General features: G+C 37.4%; 1 protein-coding gene across 1 annotated transcript in view; it reads left to right on the top strand.

Annotated features, from left to right (window-relative positions):
• The window catches only part of EDIL3 (EGF like repeats and discoidin domains 3), a 269,327-nt gene extending 245,792 nt beyond the window's left edge, over positions 1-23,535 (top strand). Inside the window, exons 10-11 of the mRNA XM_069777348.1 lie at positions 9,092-9,247; positions 19,631-23,535. Coding sequence (XP_069633449.1) covers positions 9,092-9,247; positions 19,631-19,780 — 306 coding nt within the window. The 3' untranslated portion in view covers positions 19,781-23,535. The remainder of the gene's footprint in view (positions 1-9,091; positions 9,248-19,630) is intronic.
• Positions 23,536-23,784: the final 249 nt, after the last annotated feature.

Raw genomic sequence — 23,784 nt, 5'->3', positions numbered from 1 at the left:
AGGTTTTCATTACTATTTCAACAGTTAAGTAGGTATATTAATTATTAGTCACTTTGCAGTATCTCGTGTGCAAGCTTATCTTCAGTTTACTTGTTGATGTATAGCCCAGATACTCATAGATTATTGGGACAATTTTATGTACTGCAGAAAATATTTGCAACGTTATTAATCACCTGAGAAGAACCGACCAGGTGAATAATGAACTTCCATATTACCATCATTATTTTTCATTTTAAAAATAAAATTAGCTGCTCATGCATAGGTGAGTCCATTTATGATCCCAACATTTTTACAAAGATATTTATCAGTCCTCCAATAAAAGGTGTCGTGTCATCTTCCCTACTGAAAACCAAGCAGAAGTTGCAGTAATTCATTTGTAAGGAAGGATGTTGCTTTCCCAGGCATTGCATCACCAGCCTTTGATTTCAGTTTAAAACCCATAATGCACTGAAAACCTAAGGCAAATGAAATCTGAGACACCTAGACATCTGACTGCAGTTCAAAAGCTGACACTGTTTCAAAGTGCTGGTATAAAACATTAACTTCCTTGCTCTTCACTTTTTCTGGTTATCAAGTGTAATTCTGACATTTACAGTTAGAAAGACTACATTTTCCCTGCTTACATTCCAAGTTTTCTCCTATCTGTGTTTGCCAGTATTTTGCTTCTGTTTTACCCAGTCCAGCACCTGAGATTCCCTGCAATGGTCTTTAACAGAAAACTAAGGAGTCTGCACTGAGACAGAGCCCAAAGCACTGGCATGCAGGAAATCTTACTGATAAATTTGCTCATCATCTTGAGATATATTGTAGTAAAATAAGGAGAGGTAACAGAAGTCCTAACTTGTTCCTCTCACAATCTAAAAGGAGTGGAGCATGCCCATCTAACATCGCAGGATGGTCTGTTCCTTATTCGTACAGTAGAGGAAAGACATGCAGAAATGCAAATGGTTGAGATTTTTCTTTTTTTTTTTTTTTTGCTTCGCTAATTGTCCTTTTCTGTGTTTTATTTTCACCTTTAGTCACAGTCAAAAGCTTTTGATCAAAGGTATCAGCATCATTGTTCGTACAGCAATAACTGCTTTAAATTATATCTTCCAGAAATTAGACTCCTGAAAGCTACTTCTTATTATCATCCAATTTTATGCAATTTTTACTTTTAAAAGCATGTACCATTATGTAAAGAGCTGAATGTAAATGAAATTTTTTTTCCTATTTCCGTATCTATTTCTAGCCATAACTAGGTGGGGGATCAGCAAATTGTACTGCACAGTCACTGCTTGCACTAGTGTTTAGATGAAGACATTCACAGAAAAGTAGCATAATATGCTGTCAGTGTGTTGTATCATGAACTACTCATGATCACATTCATATTTTTTCTTTTTTTTAATTGCTAAGTGTTGCTTTGTCCTTGGCTTTCCCACAAGAACTCCAATTGATTGATCTAACACAGAATGGTATTACAGATTTTATCAACTCTTGAAGTGTACTAATGCAGCTCAAAAGCTTCTTCTAACTCCACCAGATGTCTAAGCCTGCTTAATCACTAGTAATTTAATGGACTATTTTAAAATCTCTTAGCATCATCAAGGACTGATAAGCTTTGAATATTCTATAGGATTTAGACAGCCTATTGCTGTTTCAGTAATGGTTTCTGGACTATTGGTGACCAATGCAATCAATTATGTCATCTCAACGACAATCCTCTAATCACATTTATGGTAAAAATACTCCTGTACACAGATGCAAAATATTCAATGTTAGGAAAAAATGTTATGGATTTAATCATCACTGATGTTATCATTTTGAAATACTAAATTTTCTTTTATTTCAGACTACGTTCAGACCTGGACATGCCAGGTCCTGCCATTTCCCCTTGGGACGTGAATACTCCCTGATAAGTTGTGGGAGTGACCAACACCCACAGAAGTCATTCCAGTTTGCAGGATCAGTATGAAAACAGTATTATCTTGTGTGTGCTGCAGACGGGATTTACCAGTGTGCTGATACAACCACAGAACATCAAGTGCCTTGAGTTCCCATTTGAACATTTCCTAAATGGGTAGCAACTCCTCTTGGCGCTTTTGAAAATCCAGATCCTAAGGCTAAAATTTACTTTTTTTTTTTTTTTTACATTTTAGGTTTGAGATCTCAGTAAAATGAGATTAGTCATGGTTTAGTAAAGTGTGGTTATAAAAAAATTCTCTGTAAAAAATAGATACTGCTCTTAAAATGGCTATGCAGTTGATCATATACATCTGATTTATCTGAATTTTTACAAAAATGTTGAAAAAATTCTATAGTAAGTCATGTGTTTTTTCTCCTTTTCTTGTAATACCTATATAATAGTGATTACTAAGCACATAAATACTTTAATGGAGGATTTGCATAGTCTGTACTCTTTAAGAAGTAGCTGCTACTTAAGGAGTTGCTCATGGAAATAAAGTGACCTGTGAGTGTGTGTTTGTTTCACTTCAAAAATTTTAGAATAATGGCCTGAGATGTATTTTTGGCAGTTCATGGATATTTCAAGCAACAGGTTGAAATCAGGTTCTCATTTTTAAATTGTACTGGAGACAGTTGACAGTACATGGTATTCTTTCTAATGTGTTTCTGTGTGCAGTTGCTGCAGTCGTAAAGCGATTCAGAGGGAGTGTGCTCTTTAAGAAGAGGCAAATAAGAGTAAATAAGAAAATAAGAGTTGTATTTATTATCTTAGCTTAGAGGACTACAGACATTAAAAACATTGTGGCACAATGTTAAAATAATGTTAAAGGTCTAAGCATAAATTAAAAAAGAAGCAAGCAAAACAAACCCCACATTTTTAAAGAAGAAAAAGAATGGCACTCTAATCTTATTTCATTTGAAAACAACCCATCTCTACCTGAGTTCATGAGAAGAAGTTTAATTTTAAACATATGCTAGCTAATACAAACCCAATTAAATGTAATACATTTGATTTTATTTTATTCTAATTAGAAAGAATGAAAATCCTTTATAGTGGAATATCAAACAAAATGCTCTGAAATGCTTCTTCCTATCAAATTATTATGGCTTCTTCTAAAACATTTCTCTTTGTCTCATAACTTATTTTCTTACTGTCTTTTTTTCAGGTTTTGTTAATAAGTATTTGCCCTAATAACATATATTTAAGTGATTATACTAAAAACACTCTGCTACATATGATGCTGCAATAGAAATTAGGTTTCTCTACCAGAGTGTATAGTTGCTTGGTTGGTTTTTTCCTTCAAAGTTTTTAGATGCAATTAGGAATGATGGATTATAGTTTGGGGTTTGTTTTTTTTTTTTTAATATGAGCATTTGGAAAACAGCCTGAAATGCTAAGCTTCATAGTTTACAAACAAGAAATGCTGCTGAAATGTTGTTAGAAACATATAAATGTTGCACATCTGCAGCAAGTGTACTGTACCATCACCAATTTTCCTTTTATCTCCAGCATTTGGGCATGGAGGAGAATGTTAAGCGCCCACATCTGATGCAAGAAGGAGAGCTGCAGTTCTGCCTTTATGCTGTAGACACTGCAAGCCTGTCCCTCCTTTTGTTAGGCTTGGCTGCAGATAGCAACTATCCAGGTGTGCCAGTTTACCCTGGAAAAATTATGGGACTCATGAGGTCTTAAATGAAGAGTAAATAACCTGCTGAGGACAGCTTAAGTGCATTAAAATGTCTTGGTGGGATTCAGGTGCCCAACTATGAGTCTCTAACATAACCTTAAGCATCCCAAAATATCTGAGACCTCTTTGCTACACCAGCGTACATGATAGGCAGATCTGCACCTTGGTAAAGTAGCAGCTGGAGACTATGCAGGCCTTCTTTTTTCAATCTTTTAAGAGTACGTACTGCCCCCACTTTGGCAGTGCTTCCGTCTTATTCTCACATGGGTTGGATCCAGGTTTCTTTCTTTTTAATCCCTGGTGCTTTTAGTCCAAGGGACTCTTTTATTTGCCAAATAGAGTAGGACTACCCAGAAATTCATCAGTGTTATCTGGAAACAAGTGATAAAAAAAAAGTCTACAAGACCCACAAAGGTAAATAAAAGAAAACTTACATCTCTAAAATTACAAGAAAAATGGGGCATAGGATTAGCTATACTGGGAGCAGAAACATAATATCTGTGTAAGGAGGGGACTAAAATGAACATTTTAAATAATTATTAAAAAGCATTATTGAACTAACCTTAACCCTCAGCACTCATCTTCCACCCCCATCTTTCTCCTTTGCATCTTTGAATTGAAGCTGAGATTGTATGTCCTGAGATGAAGAGATGAACAGCTGAAGGTCACGTAAGCCATCTTACCATTATCTTCATTGTGAAGTAGGATCCAGTGCCCCCTGGATTCTGAGGGTTCTTTCTTCTCCAGTTCTTTCTTCTACAGTGTGGATAAGGAGTGTGTTATTTTTAAAGACTGTCTTCACTTTTCGTGCTTTGGTTCACATGATGGAGTATCCTTGCAGAGCCTGAAATTGATTCCTTTCAGATGAAATTAAGCCAAAAGGCATGCTTCAAAAGTTGGTCCAGACTAGCTGGAAGTAAAAACCCTGCAGCACACACTGTGTAGACATCCTGTTCTTCATATCGGCAGCTTTGCCTTACAGATCTGTGCCCATTGCACTGTGCTGCTTGTCAGTATAAACACAGCCTACCTGTGCTTAATGGTTTCCCAGTCTCCAATGCTTTGGGCAGCATGGCTGGGTTTTGCTAGGTATTGGAGAATCAGAATGGTTGAGGTTGTAAGGGACCTCTGGGGGTCATCTGGTCCAACTGCCCCCCGATCAAGCAAGGCCACCCAGAGCCAGTTGACATGTATGGCCATCTAGATCCATCTCCCCTGTTAGCATCTGAGGTGCTGGAGACTTCTGCAATTTGTTTCTTCTTGAGGCTGGTCTTGTAAGCCAGAGTCGCAGTGTGTGTTTCTGTTCCAGGAGAGTCTACCTGAGCTGTGTGGTCATTCAGCTTCCAGATGTGAACTCATGAAAGCTACCCACTTCCTCTCCTGAGTCCTGTCCACATGTGGCTTATCATTCATGTACTGTCCTGCCTCCTTAAAAGTCCTAGCAAAGGCCTGGAATTTAATTTGTTTCCACCAAGTATGTAGAAGAGGGAAAACGAGTGGGGAAGGGAATGTTCAGGAAGTTATGGTTGATACTTCATGGCACATCTACTCCACTTGTACTGAGCTTCCTGATATAACAGAGACCCAAGTCAGTAGGTTGTGGTAAGCAACGCCTCACAGTAAGGACTATCTTGAGTCCAGAAACAGTATAGCTGTGCTCAAGCACAGTGCATGCCAATGCCGTTGTACTGCTTGCAGATCCAAACTGGTTTATGGGCAGCTGTCCCAAATGTCTAGAAGTGTCTCATCCATGTGTTCCTGCTCTTGGGAGAAGTGAAGGTTGCTGGGTAGAAGGTCTCTGCATCTGTAAGTTGCAGATCTCAAGGAGTTCAGGTGCAAGGGTGGCTATATGAAGATTGGGCACATCTGCATAGTCAGATGGTAAGAGTTGAGGTTTATTAGCTCCAGACTACTCAGAGCAGGGACAGAGCATGCATGTGACTGCTTTCTCCTGATCAAGAAGACCTACTTACAGTACAAGTACTAGTCACTCCACATTTAACTGCACACTGACACAGAGTTCATGCTGCACATCTGTGCAGTAGTTCATTAAAAATGTTTCATACTCAGGTGGATTTATCTTTGTGCTTTTCTTAAATTAATTCTCCTCCAACTCACACTGAATTGTCTTTAACATCTGAAGCAAGGTGGGAAAAGGGAGTAGCTATAGCCCGAGAGAGTTCTTTCAGACACAAGATGTTAAACTGCTTTTTGATCAGCTGCTTGTAGAAATGTACATTAAACTGTAAACCATGGTTCTTCTTGTAACCAGCTAATGATCCTATCAGTCGCAGACTAATTGCCTCTACCTTGTTCTAAATTCTGCTGCATTGAAAAAGCCAAAGTCACATTCTGATCCTGTTAATCACATTCAGCTTTGAAGAGTACATAGTGGTTGTGTGTTAATTCAACTTCTCTCCCTGGTAATTTGTTTGATTGCCTGTTACTTGCAATCTGCACTAACTGAATAAATGTGTTCTGCATCCTGATGGGAAGTTATGACTTTTGTTTAAGCTATTTTAATGCAGATGTTTTGCCTAGAAATTGGTGTAAATTCGTCTCACCTTTCTTCTCTAAAGAACTTTCAATAGGAAGAAAGAAAAGCAAGGATGTTAACCCTTTGTAGAAGGTAATAAAGCAACGGAGTAAACACTGTATTTCTTTAATGCTAGGTTAATAGCAATCTTTATTGCCTGAAAGCTTCTCATCAGTTTATGGATAAATAAGTAAATAAGATATTAAAGTATGAGAAGGAGATGCTGGTGTTATATCCTTTTATTCTTTTCCTCCATCTCCAGCAATATGTATTGTCTGTATTGTCAAGACCTAGAACAGAGTCTGTCTATTCATTACTTTTTTTTTTCATTTTTTTAAATATAATACACAAACATAAATATTCTACATAGTGCTATATAAGTCTTTCAGAAAAAGATAGAACATATGCCAAATTACCTTTCAGCTTTCCACATCATTTTCTGAACAAGAGTACAAGGCCACTGGATATGTCCTATAAGCACAAAACAATTGTTACTAGGACGTTTTTATTAACACTGGATCTATGTGATAATGAAGATTTATTGTGATTTTACCTTTGAAATCCTCTGAATCTTAATGAGAATTTTTTATCCCTGTTCTGAATTTCAATGAGAATTACTCTGAGTGTCATGGCCATGTTAAATATTTGTGAAATCCTTTTAGATTACTTTCAACATTTTAAAAATAAACAACTGATTTTATGGAGGCATTTTTTCAAGTCAACAGGAGAGACATTCACTTTTAGTATAAGAAGCATTCTCTGCTAAAAAGAGGTTACATTTGTAAAATGCTAATGTCAAAATTATTTATAAAGAGAATCTAAAGTTGACTCTGAAATGTTTAGTTCAAATGCTGCCTGAAAGTGTGGACCGATTAGTGATGCCTTACCAGATCAGCCTTCTTGAAAAACAGACTATTCATTTAGACTCCAAAATATTTGGAAGTGAGGTCTGGAGACCTGGTGTTTATTAATTCATGAAGGACTTATACTAATTAGCAGTGTTCATTTCCCAGAGGCCCACTTAGGCTATGGAAGCAAGCCCCCCTGCTGCTGTCCTTACAGAATTCCCTTCAAGCAGTCCATGAGAGCATCCAAAGCGGAATCCTGCTCTGAGTGATCATTGATTGGGTCCTTCTCTCTCTCTCCATTGACCAAAGGGCAAACAAAAAGTTTTGCCTCCCAGGGATACTTCCCTCATATTCTGGGGTGTTCCTCTGAGCAACATTGCTGCTATCAGATGGCAATAAATTAGTTCATTCTGGTAGAATCAAAACTCTCGGACCATCTGCGGACAATGACATTTTCCAAATACTGTTGTAGTATCTCAGTATTGAAGCTTTTAAGTTATTCCTTTTCTTAAAAGGATTTGCTACTCATTATTTGCTACCTGTCTTCAAATGTTGGGGCAGGGGTCTCCAGTATTCCTTGTCTGATTGCTCTGAAAAATCATTTTTCCTCTTCTTTTCTTATAAATGTACTTTTACACTTTTCTGTGTTTTCTTCTTTCTAGAGTCCAAACTGTAGTGTCCATCTTTCAAAGGCATCGGCTTGGACTAGCTGACTTCTCATGCTTGTTTATTTTTCCTTCTATTCTCATGATTAATTTCTTATGCTTTGTATCACATCTGTTCTTCTGTCTTGCCCCACATTCCAGTCAAAATCTAGTTTGCTCAGGGGGCCTCAACTTCCCAACATCACAAGACTGGATCTTCAGCATTTGGTCAGCCAGAGATTCTTTTATTTCTTCACCTTCTTTTTTTAATTTTTTTGCTGTAAAAACATATCACTCGTCTTCTCATGGAGTTCAGCCCTCCTTTCATTTTACTGTAATATTTTTACTACTAGTCTCTCTTGCCTGATTTAACGGACAATGTTAAAAATGCCGACTGCTTCATAGCCATTTATTGTTTGAAATAAATCTACCTTTTTTCTTTTTTTTTACTGGCTTGCCGCATTGCTGGAGGACACAGAATGAAGCCTCAGTTTTACCTTCATATTTCAAGAAAATGTCAATTTTGATAGGGAATTCAACTCCTGCATTCTTCCTCTAAAAATACATTATTAGGTCAATTTACTTCTGTTATTGTATTCTGTGTCTTGATCATTTTAATCCAAGGCATCTGGCTCAAATCTGTTATATTCAGTGTTGGGTTCTGGTTCAAAAGAACTGATGACAGATGTGCTGACCCACATGAAAGCCACTTGAAAGCTCAGATTTTATTAGGCTTTAAGATTCTTGCCTTGCATTTTTAAAAGTCTTGTGCTAAGATTATTAAATAAAGAACTCACAAAAATCAAGGAATGAAAAAGTCAGAGCTTTAGAGGTAGAAAAAGAAATAAAGGCTTAAAGAGAGAAGAAAAGTTCAGCACGAAAAGAAGTGTGATAGCAAATGTTTTAAAAAACTTGGTAAAGCACAGGATCTGTTACTGCTAAGGAAATGGAAAGGCACTTGGGGAATCAATCTCTGGCATATTGTATTCTGATTATTAGGAGCACAGGGGAACACTTTGGCTACAAATTGTTTGCAGTGGTTTGGTGGGACCACGTATGGCACCTAGCACAATGGAAGATGGTATGAGGTTAGCCCTGCTGTGCCATTAGGTGGTATAAACAATAAGTAACAAACAGAAAACAAAAGTAAATTGACTAGGAGCTTGGAGAGGGAAAGTTACTGTTGATGGTGTCAGCATGCAGCGGGCACATTTGCAAAGCAGGGCAAGGCCACCTCTTGGACGGGGTTTTCTCTCACCATGCACTAAAGGCCTTCTTAACAGCCCTGGGTTTTCCTGCCTGCATCCAAGAACTGTCTGCAAACAATGCGTGACATGCTGCACCATTTTGCTTTGGTGTGGTGTAAAGTAAGACTGCAAACAGCAACTGTTCTAACTACCTTCTCCTGTGTTTTATTTCTGTTTTGTTTAGGTTGACCTGCTTGTCCCTACAAAAATCACTGGCATAATTACCCAAGGAGCTAAAGATTTTGGTCATGTCCAATTTGTGGGGTCCTACAAGCTTGCTTACAGTAATGATGGGGAGCACTGGATCATATACCAAGATGAAAAACAAAAGAAGGATAAGGTAAAGCAAAGAGAAAATCGGTATTTCGGTTGCATTTACAGAGGACTACACCTGTAGTAACTCCAGTGCTGGAAGCTTGTAGATTATTGCATGCTACCTGCTTTGTAGGGTTCCATATGCATAGGATCCCACAGACAAAAGTCAAGGTGAATAAAAAAAGAGTCATATAACACAATGACATTCACAGTGCAGTAATATCATACCTATCAGTGCAATGCACCTGATTTAACTCTATTAAATATGGGACATAAAACTTTACAGTTCTCCATTTATTGGAATTATTTCTTCCTTTAACTCTAGAGGAGAAGGTATATAAATAGAGGTTTATTTGTATATTCAAAAACAGTGTCTCAGTGCATATTTTGATAAGTATGCACTATTTTCTGTAAAGCAATCTTTAGTGTACTTCATTACTTAGCCATTTTGGATTTTTTTTTTTTCTGGAAATTAATCACTAGGGTTTCAAATACCCAATGGAAAGATTATTTTTTATTACACTATTAAATGAATACAAAACATTAAAAGTTCCACAACTTCCTTTGCAAATGTTAATGAGAGGCGTAGAGAAAGTATAGGTTTGCTGATTGATTTACCTGGAAGCATTTAACTTTTCTCTTGTTATTTAGGATATTATTCATTATACCTTTCCTTTAAACTATATAACACTTTTATACTGCAAATACCTGAATTCATAATATCATCTGTTAAGAAGGAGATTACAGCATATGTATTGCTTAAGGGAAACATTAAGCAAGCTGACAAAATGTGAATTATTTATTAAATATCTTAGTGGGATTATGTCTGATTGAAACAGAAGATGTACTAAGAAAAAATACCAGATGGCTGATATGTCTGATAACGCATGTCTCAAATCTGGTGTTTTTAACATCTGTATTCAGGGTGATAAATGTTCCCACTTGTACTCATTTTTATTAGAATAAACAAAAATTCTTCAGTGAAAAATTAATACCCTTTATATAGGTCAATTAAATTCATTTTTTGAAGTAATGAGAAGGCTTTTGAAATGTGTTGATATGTGTTGTATGAGTACAGATAGATCTATTGATGAGTGGTTAGACAACTGCATCTCTTAAATTTCACTGATTTTAAAGGACTGATCAAATGTACACCTTATTAGGAGAAGGTGTCCTAAATTACTGGATTAAATATGTACATAACGGTATGTGTGTGTGTGCATAGACGTTATGTTTGTAAGATTATTATCCAAAGATGACATTGTAAAGTCCCAGTCTTAAAAGCCAAATGGCAGTTCACTGTGGTTTTATCCTGCACTGAGATTTTTCCCCATCAAATTCTAAAGGAATTTAGATAGGGAAAACAAAATCAGTTGTTTTAGCCATCCAACTGAGAAGGTCCTGACACCCATGATTATGGATGTGTCTAGTATAATTGGTTGTCAGGTAAAAATTGGAAACAAACAACTCACCTTTCATAGACGTACCATAAATGAATTCAATATAAATGACAGATAGACACTTCAGGACTTTGTACACATCCCATTTTAAATCTCTGTCATTTAAAAACAGAAGCAAAAGATCTACTATGAAAGAAATGTCTTCTCTAAGGCAAACTTCTGTTAGTGAACTGTTGCATTCATTTTACTGAAAAAAAGAACACGCGTTCAAGTCTCTGGTGAGAAACACAGTTAACAGTCACAAGCAAATCTGAAAGAAAATGCACTCTCACTTAACAGCACTGTTCCATTCTACACTTGTTTATAACATTTGCCAAGGCAATTAAATTCTTTTTGCTTTCATCATCAGCTGGATTGTTAATTGCTATCCGCATATTCCGTTAGGAACAATGGAAAACTCTTAATCATTGTCTTATTAAAACATCTCACATCCTGCATTAATTAACATCCCTAAGAATGAAATAGATGCATATTATTATGATTCTTTAGCAAATCAAGAGCAATTAAAAGCAGAATGTGATCAAATACTCTTAGCTGGAAATTAGAAGTTATAACTTCTGAATTTAAATTTTCACGAAATAAAGAAACAAGATTGCTTGATACAAGTCCAGACCTCAGTCTTTGATACACAAACATTAATCCAAAGTATCTTTACTATTTCTAATTTTTTGCATTTGACAAATATCTGAAAAAGTCAGAAGTCTGATGGCAGAGTCTGACACTCCAGAAATACTAGCAGTTTGTCAGTGAACTTGGCAAAACTTTATAGGAGGTAGGACTGGAAAGGATCTTGAGACAGCACCTAGATGTGTACCTCTTGACCTATGAAGAGACTACACTCCTCTACTCCATCCCCTCTGAGGTCTTCTCAGCAAAAAATGGGATTCAGTAACCCCCAAGTCCCTTCCTGCTACCTTAGGAGTAGGTGCAAACAGTTCCTTGTTAGAACTAAGGCTTAATTCATTCACCTGTCCTTCACCTCATACAATGCTCATATCCTGCACCATTCTCCATCAGATTATTATTTTGCATGTTCACAGAAACACAGTGATGAAAATTCTACAATACAGGCAGTCTACTCCAGTGTTAAAATCTCCTAAAATGTGGAAAGTTTGCTTATCCCCCTCCCTGCAACACAGCCATCTTGTCCTCAGAGGACACAAAAACCTGATTTCAGACAGTTTGTTCTGGCTGAAGTACGTTAACCTATTTCTTCTCAGTTCCTTCTTGGGGAAAAATAATCTTTGTTCTTTCAGTCTTTCCTCAAAGGATATGTTTTCTCAACCTCAGATCATTCTTATGTGTTCTGCTTGGACCAGCTCTTCCTGAAGTGTGGTTTCCCACACTTGTAGTGTTGCAATCTTTAGCACAGAACTACTGCCTGCTCCATCATTCTCCATATTGTACCTGTGACATTGATTATGACTTCCTAAGGTTTGGCTTGCTACTCATCATTATTAAATTGCACCATTGATCTCCTGTGCATTTCTCCAATTTGTCAAGACCACTCTGAATTTTGATTCCACCTTTCAAAATGGGAAAAGGTTGGCCACATCTGCACATTTAACAAGCAAATCTATTTCCATCATCCATTTCATTACTGAGAATACATAAATTGCATTCAGCCAGCGGCATGGAGCGTCACCCAGAAAAACCATCCAGTTTGACACAAAACCCTTCATCACTGCTGCAGCTAGGTGTGTGTTGATGCAGTGTGGTCTGATGGGATTTGCCCACTGGATGTATATAGCACCAGAAATAGTGGCCACACTCTGGCCTGTGTGCAGTGGAACAAAAATATAAATAAAAAAATTAAAACAGCTGAAGACAAAGCAATGCTGTCTCTCATCCAGGGGGAGCAGAAGAGAAAAAGCAGCATTGGTCCTGTCTGATACAGGATTGACAACAATTTCCTTAGCTTCAGTTAAGATACAAGATTTGGCCCAAAATGCAAGAACACTGTAGAAGAAACCATGTTTTCACAGCAAAGTGAAACTTTCATGGAATGTTTCTTCTGTCCCCTGGCAATATGGAAGGGAGATAAAGGATAGATACTGGCAACTAACAACAGCAGCAAGCATAAATTATTCATAATTTACCCTCATTCATTCTATATATTAACTGAATACCTTGATTTCTTCTACGGAGGATAGAATATATAGTTTTCTTATTTCCTCTGCAGGTGATTTACTTATCCTATACTCATCCTGTGATCCTTGTACAATCATCCAATAATTTAGGAGAAAGATGATTCCAAAAACTTTCAGGGAAAGGAAGACAAGATAAAAGAAAAATAACTACTTTTAAAGTCCTAACAAAATTTGTCATTTTATATTCTGGAAAAGCAAAGATTAAAAAAATGTCTCAGACATAGAAATTATGCAGATATTGGTAGGCTGGTAACAATGGTTTGCAGATTAATATTGTGACTTTACAAAGCATTGAAGGAAGAGCTGAGAGTTTAATCCTGTCTGGTGCTGAATATCTCACTGTTCAGCATTTTACAGGATGAGTCCTAACATACCAGCATATCTCAGTGAATTCCTGAAGCCATTCACTTCTGCCTCTTCATCATTTGTGAAGTTATTTTACAAAGGAAAAAATATTGGTATCTTGTATTCACAAGTGCAATATGTGCAGTCTGTATCTTTGATCAATCTGCAACAAATTAGTTCTTTAAAACAGAAGGATATATGGTGTTCAGTTTTCTTCTTTGCACCATTTCAAATGGAAAAGCTGTTCTAAGAACAGCGGCTCCTGCAGCTCCTGTTTGGCTGCTGCAATTTTAACAGCCAGTCATTTGAGTTCACATCTGTGCTTAACTTCTGTGAATGCAGACAAAAAAGGTACTGGGGGGTAAAAAGCATGTCTTAAAAAAAATGAAGCCTTCCTTCTCATTCATTTTAAATAGTTTGAATGAGTTGCCTGGAAAATACGAAAGTTTTTCCCGTTGTCTTCAAGAAGCAAAATAAATTACATTGCAGGCTGACAAGCAGGAAGAAAATATATTTTAGAAAAAGGACCAAAGCTAATAGCTATCTTGTTTTTCTCAACTAGAGGTCAGTAGCTCACTGTGCCTCCAAAGCTAAGGATATCCAAACCAAATTTCACCTTTTTTTTTTTTAATCACTTTCCACGTGATTTATAAATTGCACAGCCTGCTCTAGATAACTCAAGGCCAGCTGCAGTGTCGAATGGCATTTTGGAGGCTGTTTTTTTAAAATATGAGAACATCTGAAAGTAGCCTAAAGGAGTCTAGCAGGCTGCAGCACCTTCAGTCATTATTAGCCATCAGCAGTGCAATTCACTGGAGGCAGACAATGTCCAGTATGCAAATGGCTACTGGATTTGTACACAAAATGATGAACTAGTTATAAGTTATATGCTTTGCATGTCTAGTTAATTGCCATAGCAACGGAAGACAGGAACCTACTTACAAATGAAAAGTTAGATCACGTCAGGTTAAATTTTTCAGCTATATTTGCTAATGGTTTTCTGTATGGTGTTTAATTATTCTAATACCTGGTTTACATTGATAGATTTAGTTCCCACATATAATCTACATGCTTGGCACAGTTAAAGAACACTTTTTTTTTAGTAATATTATTTTTATTTTTATTATTATTTAATATTATTTAAAATAATATTTCTAATCTAACAGTGATATTTTTTTCTGCACTGGTTTAAATTATGAGTGACTTCTATTACTTGCAGCTGAGTTAACATGATATCTATTAGATGAAGATCTAGCTATACTCATTCTAGGTTGTGCCTCCAGCACACATATCTCTCTCCTTTGTATCACACTAAGAGCTGAAGGAAGACAACATGCTCATATTAACAGTCTCTATCTTGAATTTCTATAAGCATTTCTGGAGGGACGTTGGTCTTCAACTTTTTGCTTGGCTTTGAACCTTCTATCATAAAGCACTTACAAACTATGTACAGTTGAGTAAATTCCCATTTTAGTAGCATCAGTACATAGATCAAGTAGAAAAAATAACAAGAATGTGATAGTTTGTTTCACAAGTTTAAAAGTTTTATCTGCCTAGTATCTATTCTGAACTTGAAGAAATAATAAAGCTCCCGTAATACATATTCTTATTCAGGTGTCACAGAGAGAGGAAAAAACAGTCTTTCTTCTGGCACTGGACTCTTTTGCATAGCTACCCATTGCATGCCAATCAACTGCTGACTCATCAGCCAGTCCCAGGAAAAGTGCTCGGTAAAGAAGAAAGGAAAATGGCTAAGATCAGAGTGGAAAATTTAGACCCAGAGACTTTATGTATACCAACTGAAAAGAAAGAATGTCTTTTTTCTCCTCTTAATCACTCCAAAAACACATGTGCACACACACACATACATGTGTCTACATATGTATATTCAAAAAAACCCTCCCCAGTGTTTTATAGTAGAAAGCATCTTCCAAGGGATGAAGTATGCCTGTAAACAGTAGCTCTACTTCTGGTGAGAAATCAAGACATCTTTTACCTAGTGTTGTTCACTTGTAACTCTTCATGATGAAAACGTTACTCCACCAAGAGCAAAAAGCTTCAAAGCAAGTAAACGGGCTGTTCAGATCTGCGCGTTCTCTCTCTTGCTTAAGCAAGTCTTCTTCAGTGAATAGTAATAAAGAAATATTTTTTTTCCCAAATAAAGGAATATGGCTGTCAAAAAATACTTTTCATACAGTTTCTTTTTGGATTTTAGATTAATAGTGCCTCTTTTATTTGTCCAAACACTGAGATGTTCTGCACTCAAGCAAACTCCAAACAGAAGCTAGGTCCAGCTATACTTCTAAAATAATCTGCCTCTAATATAAGCAGGATTAATTGCTCCATGAAATAACATGTTTAAAGTGTGCCGCTCAGAATAAAAAATATGGTTAAGGTACAGCAGACAATATAGTGACTTCACCATCTGAGGCTTGACTAATAAAGTCTTAACTCTCAGCCATTATAAATAGCAGAAACCAATAAAGTTATGGCCAGTGCAGACTTTTCATGTAATTTAAGTTTCTGCGAGACATGAGATCCAGAAAGATTCTCTGTGGAGAATCAGACTCCCTGAATTTTCATCCTCCATGCACATCCATTGACACAGCACCACAAAAAATCTTACCTGCTGCAGCCACCTATTAATGAGTCCTGTGGATGTGCCCTAAAACCTGGTTTCCAGCTCCATGTTTGGAGTAAAGCAATCATCAGTTGTAATAAACTCCACTTTTCCGAAGCTGCTATTCTTCAGATCTTTCTTCTAAATTATTCTGTCATAAAACATACAATAGTTTTCTTTTTAAAATATGAATCAACTTACATTGTCGTCAGTCAGATTTGCTGCTTATGCCATAAAACAGTTCTGTTGAAAAGTGTCAGTGAACATTTGAAGGCAAGACATCCAAATTGCTTGTTGGACACAGTTATAAACAAGACTTGTTTATATTTCAGAAATCTTTTTGGCAGAAAGTATCAGTACCTATTTTCCAGGTTTTCATTCTCTTTTTCATGAACTGATCATAAAATAAGTTATCATATTTAAAAGTACAACAGCATATATTTTCTACTTTTTTATTTTAATAGCAGCTGTAAGAGACTAAGCTACAGGGGAGCTACACATATGTGTATGGGACGTGTATGTGTAAAATTGCTGAAGCTGCTGAGTAAATGTTTTAGCAAGTTACACCTTTGAAGCATGCAGACTGACATAAATAGATAATATCCACTGTAAAATCTTCAACATTCCACAACAAGATTGACGAAAAGCAGGAGCTTCAGTCCACTTTTCCCAACAGAGGCACCTTGTAACATGGGAGCCACTGGGCTGGGGGAGGCTGAAGCTCTGTCCAAGGGAGGGAGCATCCTGTAGCAGATGACTAGAGAATTAAAAAACACAGGGCTAGTATTCTTCCCTAGTGTACTTTTCCAGCCTCCAGCTTTCTTCTGTCTGCACGTTTAATAGCCCCTGCTGATTTTGCCCCTAACAATTTATCTGATCTTTAACGGTATTTAAAGGCTGTGGAAGCTGTGCCACAGTTTAATTATGTGTTGTACGGGGAAGCGTGACCTTTAGGTGGCTCAGGACAAACCTGCTATCATTCCTTGTTCCCTCGTGGCTCTGGTAAGGGGACAGTGCAATATTGCCCGCTATTGATTTTCTCCATGCCACTTACAATTTTATAGACATCTATCATATCTCCTTTCAGGCTGAAGAGACTTAGTCCATTTAATAATTTGCAAAAGGACATTCTTCCATGGTTGTGGCCATCTTGCTGCTTCAATGTGTATATTTGCTGTTCGAGATAAGGCAGGGCCAGATCTGCACCCACCCAGAACTCAAAATGAAGATATGCACTGGCTTTATGCACTGACACGTTAACAACTTACACTCTGCTCTTTATTCCTTGACCACTAATTAGCTTGGATTTTATTGTCATTGCGCATTTTTTTAATCTGAAAAATTACATAGAGCTATGTATTATAACTCCAACATCAGCTTCTTGAATGCTAATAAATCATTACAGTCTTCAGAGGTGTTGTGTACTGAAACAAACTTCTTGGAAGCAAATGTGGGAGTGATCATTTATGGTATGAGCATACCAGCTCTTCAAGAGCTTTTAATTGCTTAGGTGGTTCATTTAGTATTGACTGTTTTGGCATAAAGCAAAAAGTACTTAAGAAAAAAATTACTTTTGGCTACAGACATAGCTTTATTGTACTGGTAAGTCAGATATACCGTTTTTGTCCTTTGTCCTCCCCACTCTTTCAATGTTTCTTGACTCCATTAGTGAACTTAGGCTGAAGTAAAATGAAGAGTGACAAAGAATATATTTTTCCCATGCCATGGGTCCACAGCAAAAAAATCCAGTAAATTTGCTCTTAGAATGTTATATTTCATGCAGGTCACATTTGCAGATGCTGACAAAGATTCCCTCGCTTTCTGATAAATTTACTTCCCTAAAATCTTCTGATCTAGCACGTTTAGTTAATTTCTTGAAACCAGATCTTGAATTTTGAGGGAAGGTGAATTTCAGATTTGCATAAATTAACCTCTGAAACAGATGAGTTTGACTTCAAGTGCTAATAAAATCATGTATGAGTTAGAAATAAAATTTAATTCTTGTCTTCCTGCTCTACATAAATGATATAATCCTGCCTTCTTCAGCTGTATTTGTTGCATGGTTTGCATCACATAATTTTATTTATTTTGCATAGCTATACGTCGATATGAGTGCTGGAGCTGTAGATAGGTTCTTCTGGTAAACAACATTTTTTGTTCTAAGCCCTCATTTAAGTGTTATCTCTGAAATACATCTTCCATAGGGAAAATAAAATTGAAAGTAAAAGAATTTTCCAGTAGTTCTGCAGTAAGAATTGTCTGCAGTCCTGCATGGCTTATCATCTGGCTTGGTAAAAAATATCAACAGATATATTGCATGCATGCACAAGAAATCAAATGGAAAAAATTTACTTTTAAGCCTTCCTAGCTTCATATTGCACGTTGGGGAATGCCACTCTGTAATTTTAATAATGAGCTTACTGCCTTTTATTGTATGCTATATTGCCACAAATGAAACACAAATTCAGGCACAATCTTGTTAGTCCAAGCTCCAGCTGATTTATGTAATCAACACTGTACTTAGGTGACAAACAATTTTTCCCGTATTAAATACATTTTTTTTCCTTAGACTCACAACACTGTAGTTTCTGTGGTCAGTCTGTCTGCAATTTTACCCATCTGTCTTAACTCCTAGATGCTTTAATGCTCCAATCTCTGCATTAGTGAGATGCCAGGCGAGAAGGGAAATTTATCACTTGTGAAAGAGCATCACTTGTGGAGGATACATGTTTTGTTCAAGATGCCAAATTGATAGCACTTGAGAGAAGCTTTTGAAATTCAAAGAAAAGGTGCAGCATAGAGCCAAAAAGTGAAGATTTTCATATAGTGCTTTGTAAACATGTCACGAAAGAACCAGCTTAAGGGCTAAAATAGTACATCAGCCTCTTCTGAATTCAACCTCTGGCATTTGTCTTAAGAACTTCTAGGAAACTTGCCATTCTGTACTAATTCAGTCATATAATCACTTCTTCAGGAGGTCCATATTCCTTCTCAGCCTGATGCAAACGAAACTCATTCATTTGCAGTGGAAAAGCCATCAAATTCAGTTTTTACAAATGAAAAGTGAATTGGCTGACATTTGAAGAGAATGAACATTTCCCTTGAAAACTAAAAACATCCCAAGAGAATAATCCGAGCATTTTACCAAAAAGTGGTGCCGTGGCCTTTGAGTTTAAATAGTGGCTGCCAGGGGAAAAATCCAGCATTGTTTTAACACAGACAGAAGTTTGGGAGCTCACTTATGTATTGGTTAACCCATACTAGTGGAAATAACACTGTAACCCGCACTATACTGTGCTAGGATTTTTTAATTTGATCACAAACCAATGCCCTTAACTCATATGCTGACTTTTGTTTGGCAGAAGATTAACAAGGGTTTATATAGTTGCATCCAAGCTGCATTCATAAGTTATACAATAAAAATTCTTCTTAACTTTAATTATTAATGTTAGTTTGTTGGAAACGCTAACAGGATCTCCTGGGATTAATTTGACATGATACAAATGCCAAGTAAAAAGACATTTAGTTTTTTAAACGTTAATGTTTTTTTATGTAACATTTAGAGCAGGGCCCTGGGTGTTGGCAGAACAAGCTTTGAATCGAAGGCTGAATGTGCACCAGGGCTAAGCATACCATGCCTATACCCGGCTCCAAGGTCCCTGGCGTGCAATGAAATCCCAAGGTCTCAGCAAAGGCAGGTGCTCTTTGCAGCATGAGTTGGGTGCCGGGATGATCAAAATTCAGCATAGAGAGGTGCCCGGGGATATCAGGGGTGCGCCACAGCTCTTATTTAAGCCACGCAGTCTCATATCTTCTCGTTACGTGCCCTTCAGGTGTTCCAGGGAAATTTTGACAACGACACACACCGTAAGAACGTCATCGACCCTCCGATCTACGCCCGGCACGTCCGCATCCTCCCGTGGTCGTGGTACGGCAGGATCACCCTGCGGTCGGAGCTGCTGGGCTGCACAGCGGAGGACTGAGGCAGATCTCCACGAGGCGTCGCAGCTCTCAGTGTAGCTACAAGTCCCTCCGTAGAAGAAACTGTGCAAAGCCTGTAGGATGCTGAGTGGGGTTTTCATGAACAAGTGCTCATTTTATGGTAGGCCGCTAACTGTCTTTCGCAAGGAGGTCTAAGCCTGCCCTTTAAATGATCCAATCCGATTTTGTCCTTGAAATCTGTTAGTGTTGTCCCTTCTGCTGTGGAATTATCTTTCTAGTTTTTCTTTGAGTTGTTCACACTAGTTGAAACATGTTAGGGAAAAAACAGCAGCATCCTTTTTACAAGGGAAGAGAAATAGCATGACAAAGCTCATTTGCAGCTTTAGAAACATTGGGCTGACAAGTTCTCCATAAATCATACTGTCATCTTACTTGCAAAAAGTGATACTGCAGCTTTTAGCAATAAGTTTACTTGGGGATGACTGCATTATAGTAATTGTGCCTATCAAACACTGTCAGTATTTATGACATATATTTTGGAAGATACTCTGTGGTACTGTAAAACGCGGTACCTGCGATATTGCAAGCTACCTTTCATCACTTTCATCTGAACAGCAGAGTCCACGCACCTAAAGGGTTTTCCTAACTAACCCCATTTTCCCTCTCTGTTTTGCATGCTATAGACATGACCTCCATCTTTTCTGTTTAGTATCACCACTAATGTTATTTTCCTTGAAAGAGGTGACCCATTTGCATATGGAACAAAATCTGCTATGAGTGTACTATGAAGTTAATGAATTTGCCAAAGTTTACTAATTCTGCTTGAGATGCGCTTTTTCAAGGAGGCTGAGATGAGAAGCCAGGATATGTGTGGTATCTCATCTTAAGTACACACATAGGTAAAGGCACACAGTGCATCAGAAATCCTGAGCCCATTTCGTGACTTGCCCAGAGGTGAGCACACAACCCTAGATGGAGCTGCCTGCCCAGTTACTTCTTTCAGAAACCTCCTTAATTCCTGTGAGGAGGCAAATCGGGGTGAAGGAATTGGGTGCTAAAAGACACACAGGAGGAATGACTCCCTTACTGCCAGGAAACCCTCTTGGTAGACTCTTCTTATGGTGGTGGTCACAGCCTTCCTCCCAGGCGTTTAGGCAAGAGGTGTTGCAGGGGTGCATCAAACCCAGGCCCTCGACACCCCCCATTCCCAACTATGTCTTTGCAGACATACGCCAGTGAGCCACGAGGAGGCTGACTTTTATCATGACTCATCTACAGAAATGCTTCGTACACACTATGTCATTTTAACCACATGATAGCCAGCGTGGCCCCCAGTTTAAAAAGTAGGTTTGGGGAGGAAAAGTGGAGCAGTAGGGGCGACATTCTCCCCAGTGCCTCAGTTTCCCCTGATGATGAAGATAATGATACCTCCGAGTATCAGAGTAGAGCACTCCGAGTTTCCTTGGAATGAAGTGCTCTATGATTATGTTAGCGTAGCACCTAAGTCTAAAAAAATTCCTGGGACAAGGAGCGAGGGAACATTTTTTCTGTTACCTGAAATAACAGCATTTGGGATTACTGCCACCCTTTTAATTTCATAACATGCTAATGTGAAGAGAGAGAGAGAGAGAGACAGCTGCATGCTTTAGCAAATGTCACTGAAATTATTTTTTGTCACCATTACATTCTCACTGAAACGCTGAAGTATGAACCTGGGCACTGCCTCCTAGGCAAACAGCTAGTTGGCCCACAGTCTGCAAAGGGCAAAGTTTATTTTGGAAACAAAATGGTTTGGATTTCAAAAACCTGCATTTAATCACACATTCTCCACCACAGACAAAATATATTATCCATTGAACTGTGAAAGACTCTAGAATAGCAGCCAGGAATTTTACATACAAGAATTGGGGATATATTGGTGGCGGTTTTCTGATAGTGTCACTTAAACTGTCACGTTTTAACAAACAGAACACCCTGCCTCTATAAAATGATCCTTAAACTGTATTTATACAATTATTTATTTTATAAGGCTTAGACATTTAAAGACTTCTAAAGAAGAGTCCTGTAAAGGTAAAAGTATGTGTAAGAAATGTTGAGGTCCTGTGCAACACTGCTAAGTTGTTCTTTATTTTTTACTTTGTGCTGCATAACAAAAGCCACTAGACTGTTACTGTCTTGTCTGTAACTGTGTTAACAGCATTCCTTAATGATGTATATATGGAGTGGTCTTCAAGCATGGTGAGCGATTTTAAAGAGAAAGTCAATCATGATGGTACTTCTAAAGAGCAAAATAAAATCTGAATAATGGAGGACAATGGTATTCCTAAATTACCTACTGCCCATGTTTTGCACTTCAGGCTCTACAAAAAAAAAAAAGAAAGAAGTAATAGTTATATCTTTAGGGCACACACAATATTTAAAGAGGTCCAAACCCGCTTTCCTATTGTGGAAGAGCAATTGACCCTGAACTTAATTATATATATGAAAAATAGCATGTAGCTATTTCACTAGTTGACTGTACCCAAAAAATGGAAGGCCATTTCAGAAAATTAGGCTCCCTAGTTTACCAACTGGTTTTAATGTTCTTTGGAAATATTTGTTTGGTGTTCTTAAGTGATTTTTTTCCTGTTACTCATCTTTTGCAACTTCAGTTTTGGTTTTGAATTAATAGTTCTTGGTTTAGTAATTAATTGTTATCCATCCATCTGCATATAAAAATAGTGTTGCCTTGATACCTTACATAGTAATTTTATTTTCTATTAATTTAGAGTTGAGTATTTTCATCCTTATGTCCTGTGTCAGCTTTCATCTGCCAGCAGTCTTCACAACCTGCAAAGAAAGCTCCATACGTTGTGATAACACTCTGTAATAATTTGTAAAAGAATCATGTATGTGATGCCCTTACAATTTCAGCCAACATACTGGGGCTTTTTCTAATGAAATTATTCCTTAGCTACCAAGAATCTTTCTTTATATGGCATCGTGCGGCCATAGTACCAAATTCTGCTCCCAGTGTCAGCAGTATAAGTCTAAAATAACTCCTGATTTCTGTGAAATACTTCAGATTTAACAAAACAGATGAGAATCAGATTATAGTCTGGAATTAAACTTTTTCCCTTAAATTTTATTTTCTTGTTTTGGTTAACACCATTGACATATGGGACAAGTTATAAATTAACACAACTGTATTCTCCCAGTGAAAGCAACTGGCATCCCAAAACCAGAAGTGCAGGACAGGATATGTCCCTTTAACACGGGATGGAGAAACACTCTGAAACGTTCCTTGACTTCTGTATTAGTTGTAACAATGGCATTGAACAAGACAAAAAATGTTCTCCTAATTAAATTTCACCCTGAACCAGTTAAGTATTTGTAGGCAGACTTCACCTTCCTGTAGCTCTGTAACGTGCTACTTTTATAGCCTAGGAAATAAAGCACTGGCACGAGGCTCTGTTTTATCTGTGTTCTGTTAAGGGCTTATCACGTTAACTGGCTCTGGTTTTGAGGTTGACTTTCTCTTTTGGAATGGCTGCATACACATTAGTGTCACTTTTGAAGACTAAGGATACTAAATGAGTGTATCTTTGCTATACAACAAATATGAACTATAATATTCAGTGCTGGCTTCTGATGTGTCAGTAAGTACAGAAGTATCTTGGACACAATGACCTTTGCAACCTTTCAAGCTGTGTAATATTCAAATGGTTTTGTATATACTTAAATCATGTAGAACGATGTAAAACCAGTATGACCTTGTCTAGTCTTCAAACTTAACAATAAAACTTTTGAAAAATGAGGTCATTTTTGAAGCACTTATATTGCAATACCTTGAAGGAGGTACAACTTATCTCAGCCTCAGTGGCAGCAAATGCGGAGCAGATACATGATGTGGCATTTTCCTGGATTCACTTGCAGGGTCTTTGTGGTAGGTAAGTTTGTTTCTGGCAAAATCAACTGTGGTGCTGCGCTCCCTTCAATGTGTTCCCTTTGTTCTTTCAGATAAAAAAGCAAAGGTTTGAATTAGTCTAAAAATACTTTTCTATCT

The sequence above is a fragment of the Haliaeetus albicilla genome, chromosome Z, assembly GCF_947461875.1.
Source record: "Haliaeetus albicilla chromosome Z, bHalAlb1.1, whole genome shotgun sequence".
Taxonomy (NCBI): Eukaryota; Metazoa; Chordata; class Aves; order Accipitriformes; family Accipitridae; genus Haliaeetus; species Haliaeetus albicilla.
Note: the sequence above shows the minus strand (reverse complement) of the source record. Positions and strands in the feature narration are given on the sequence as shown.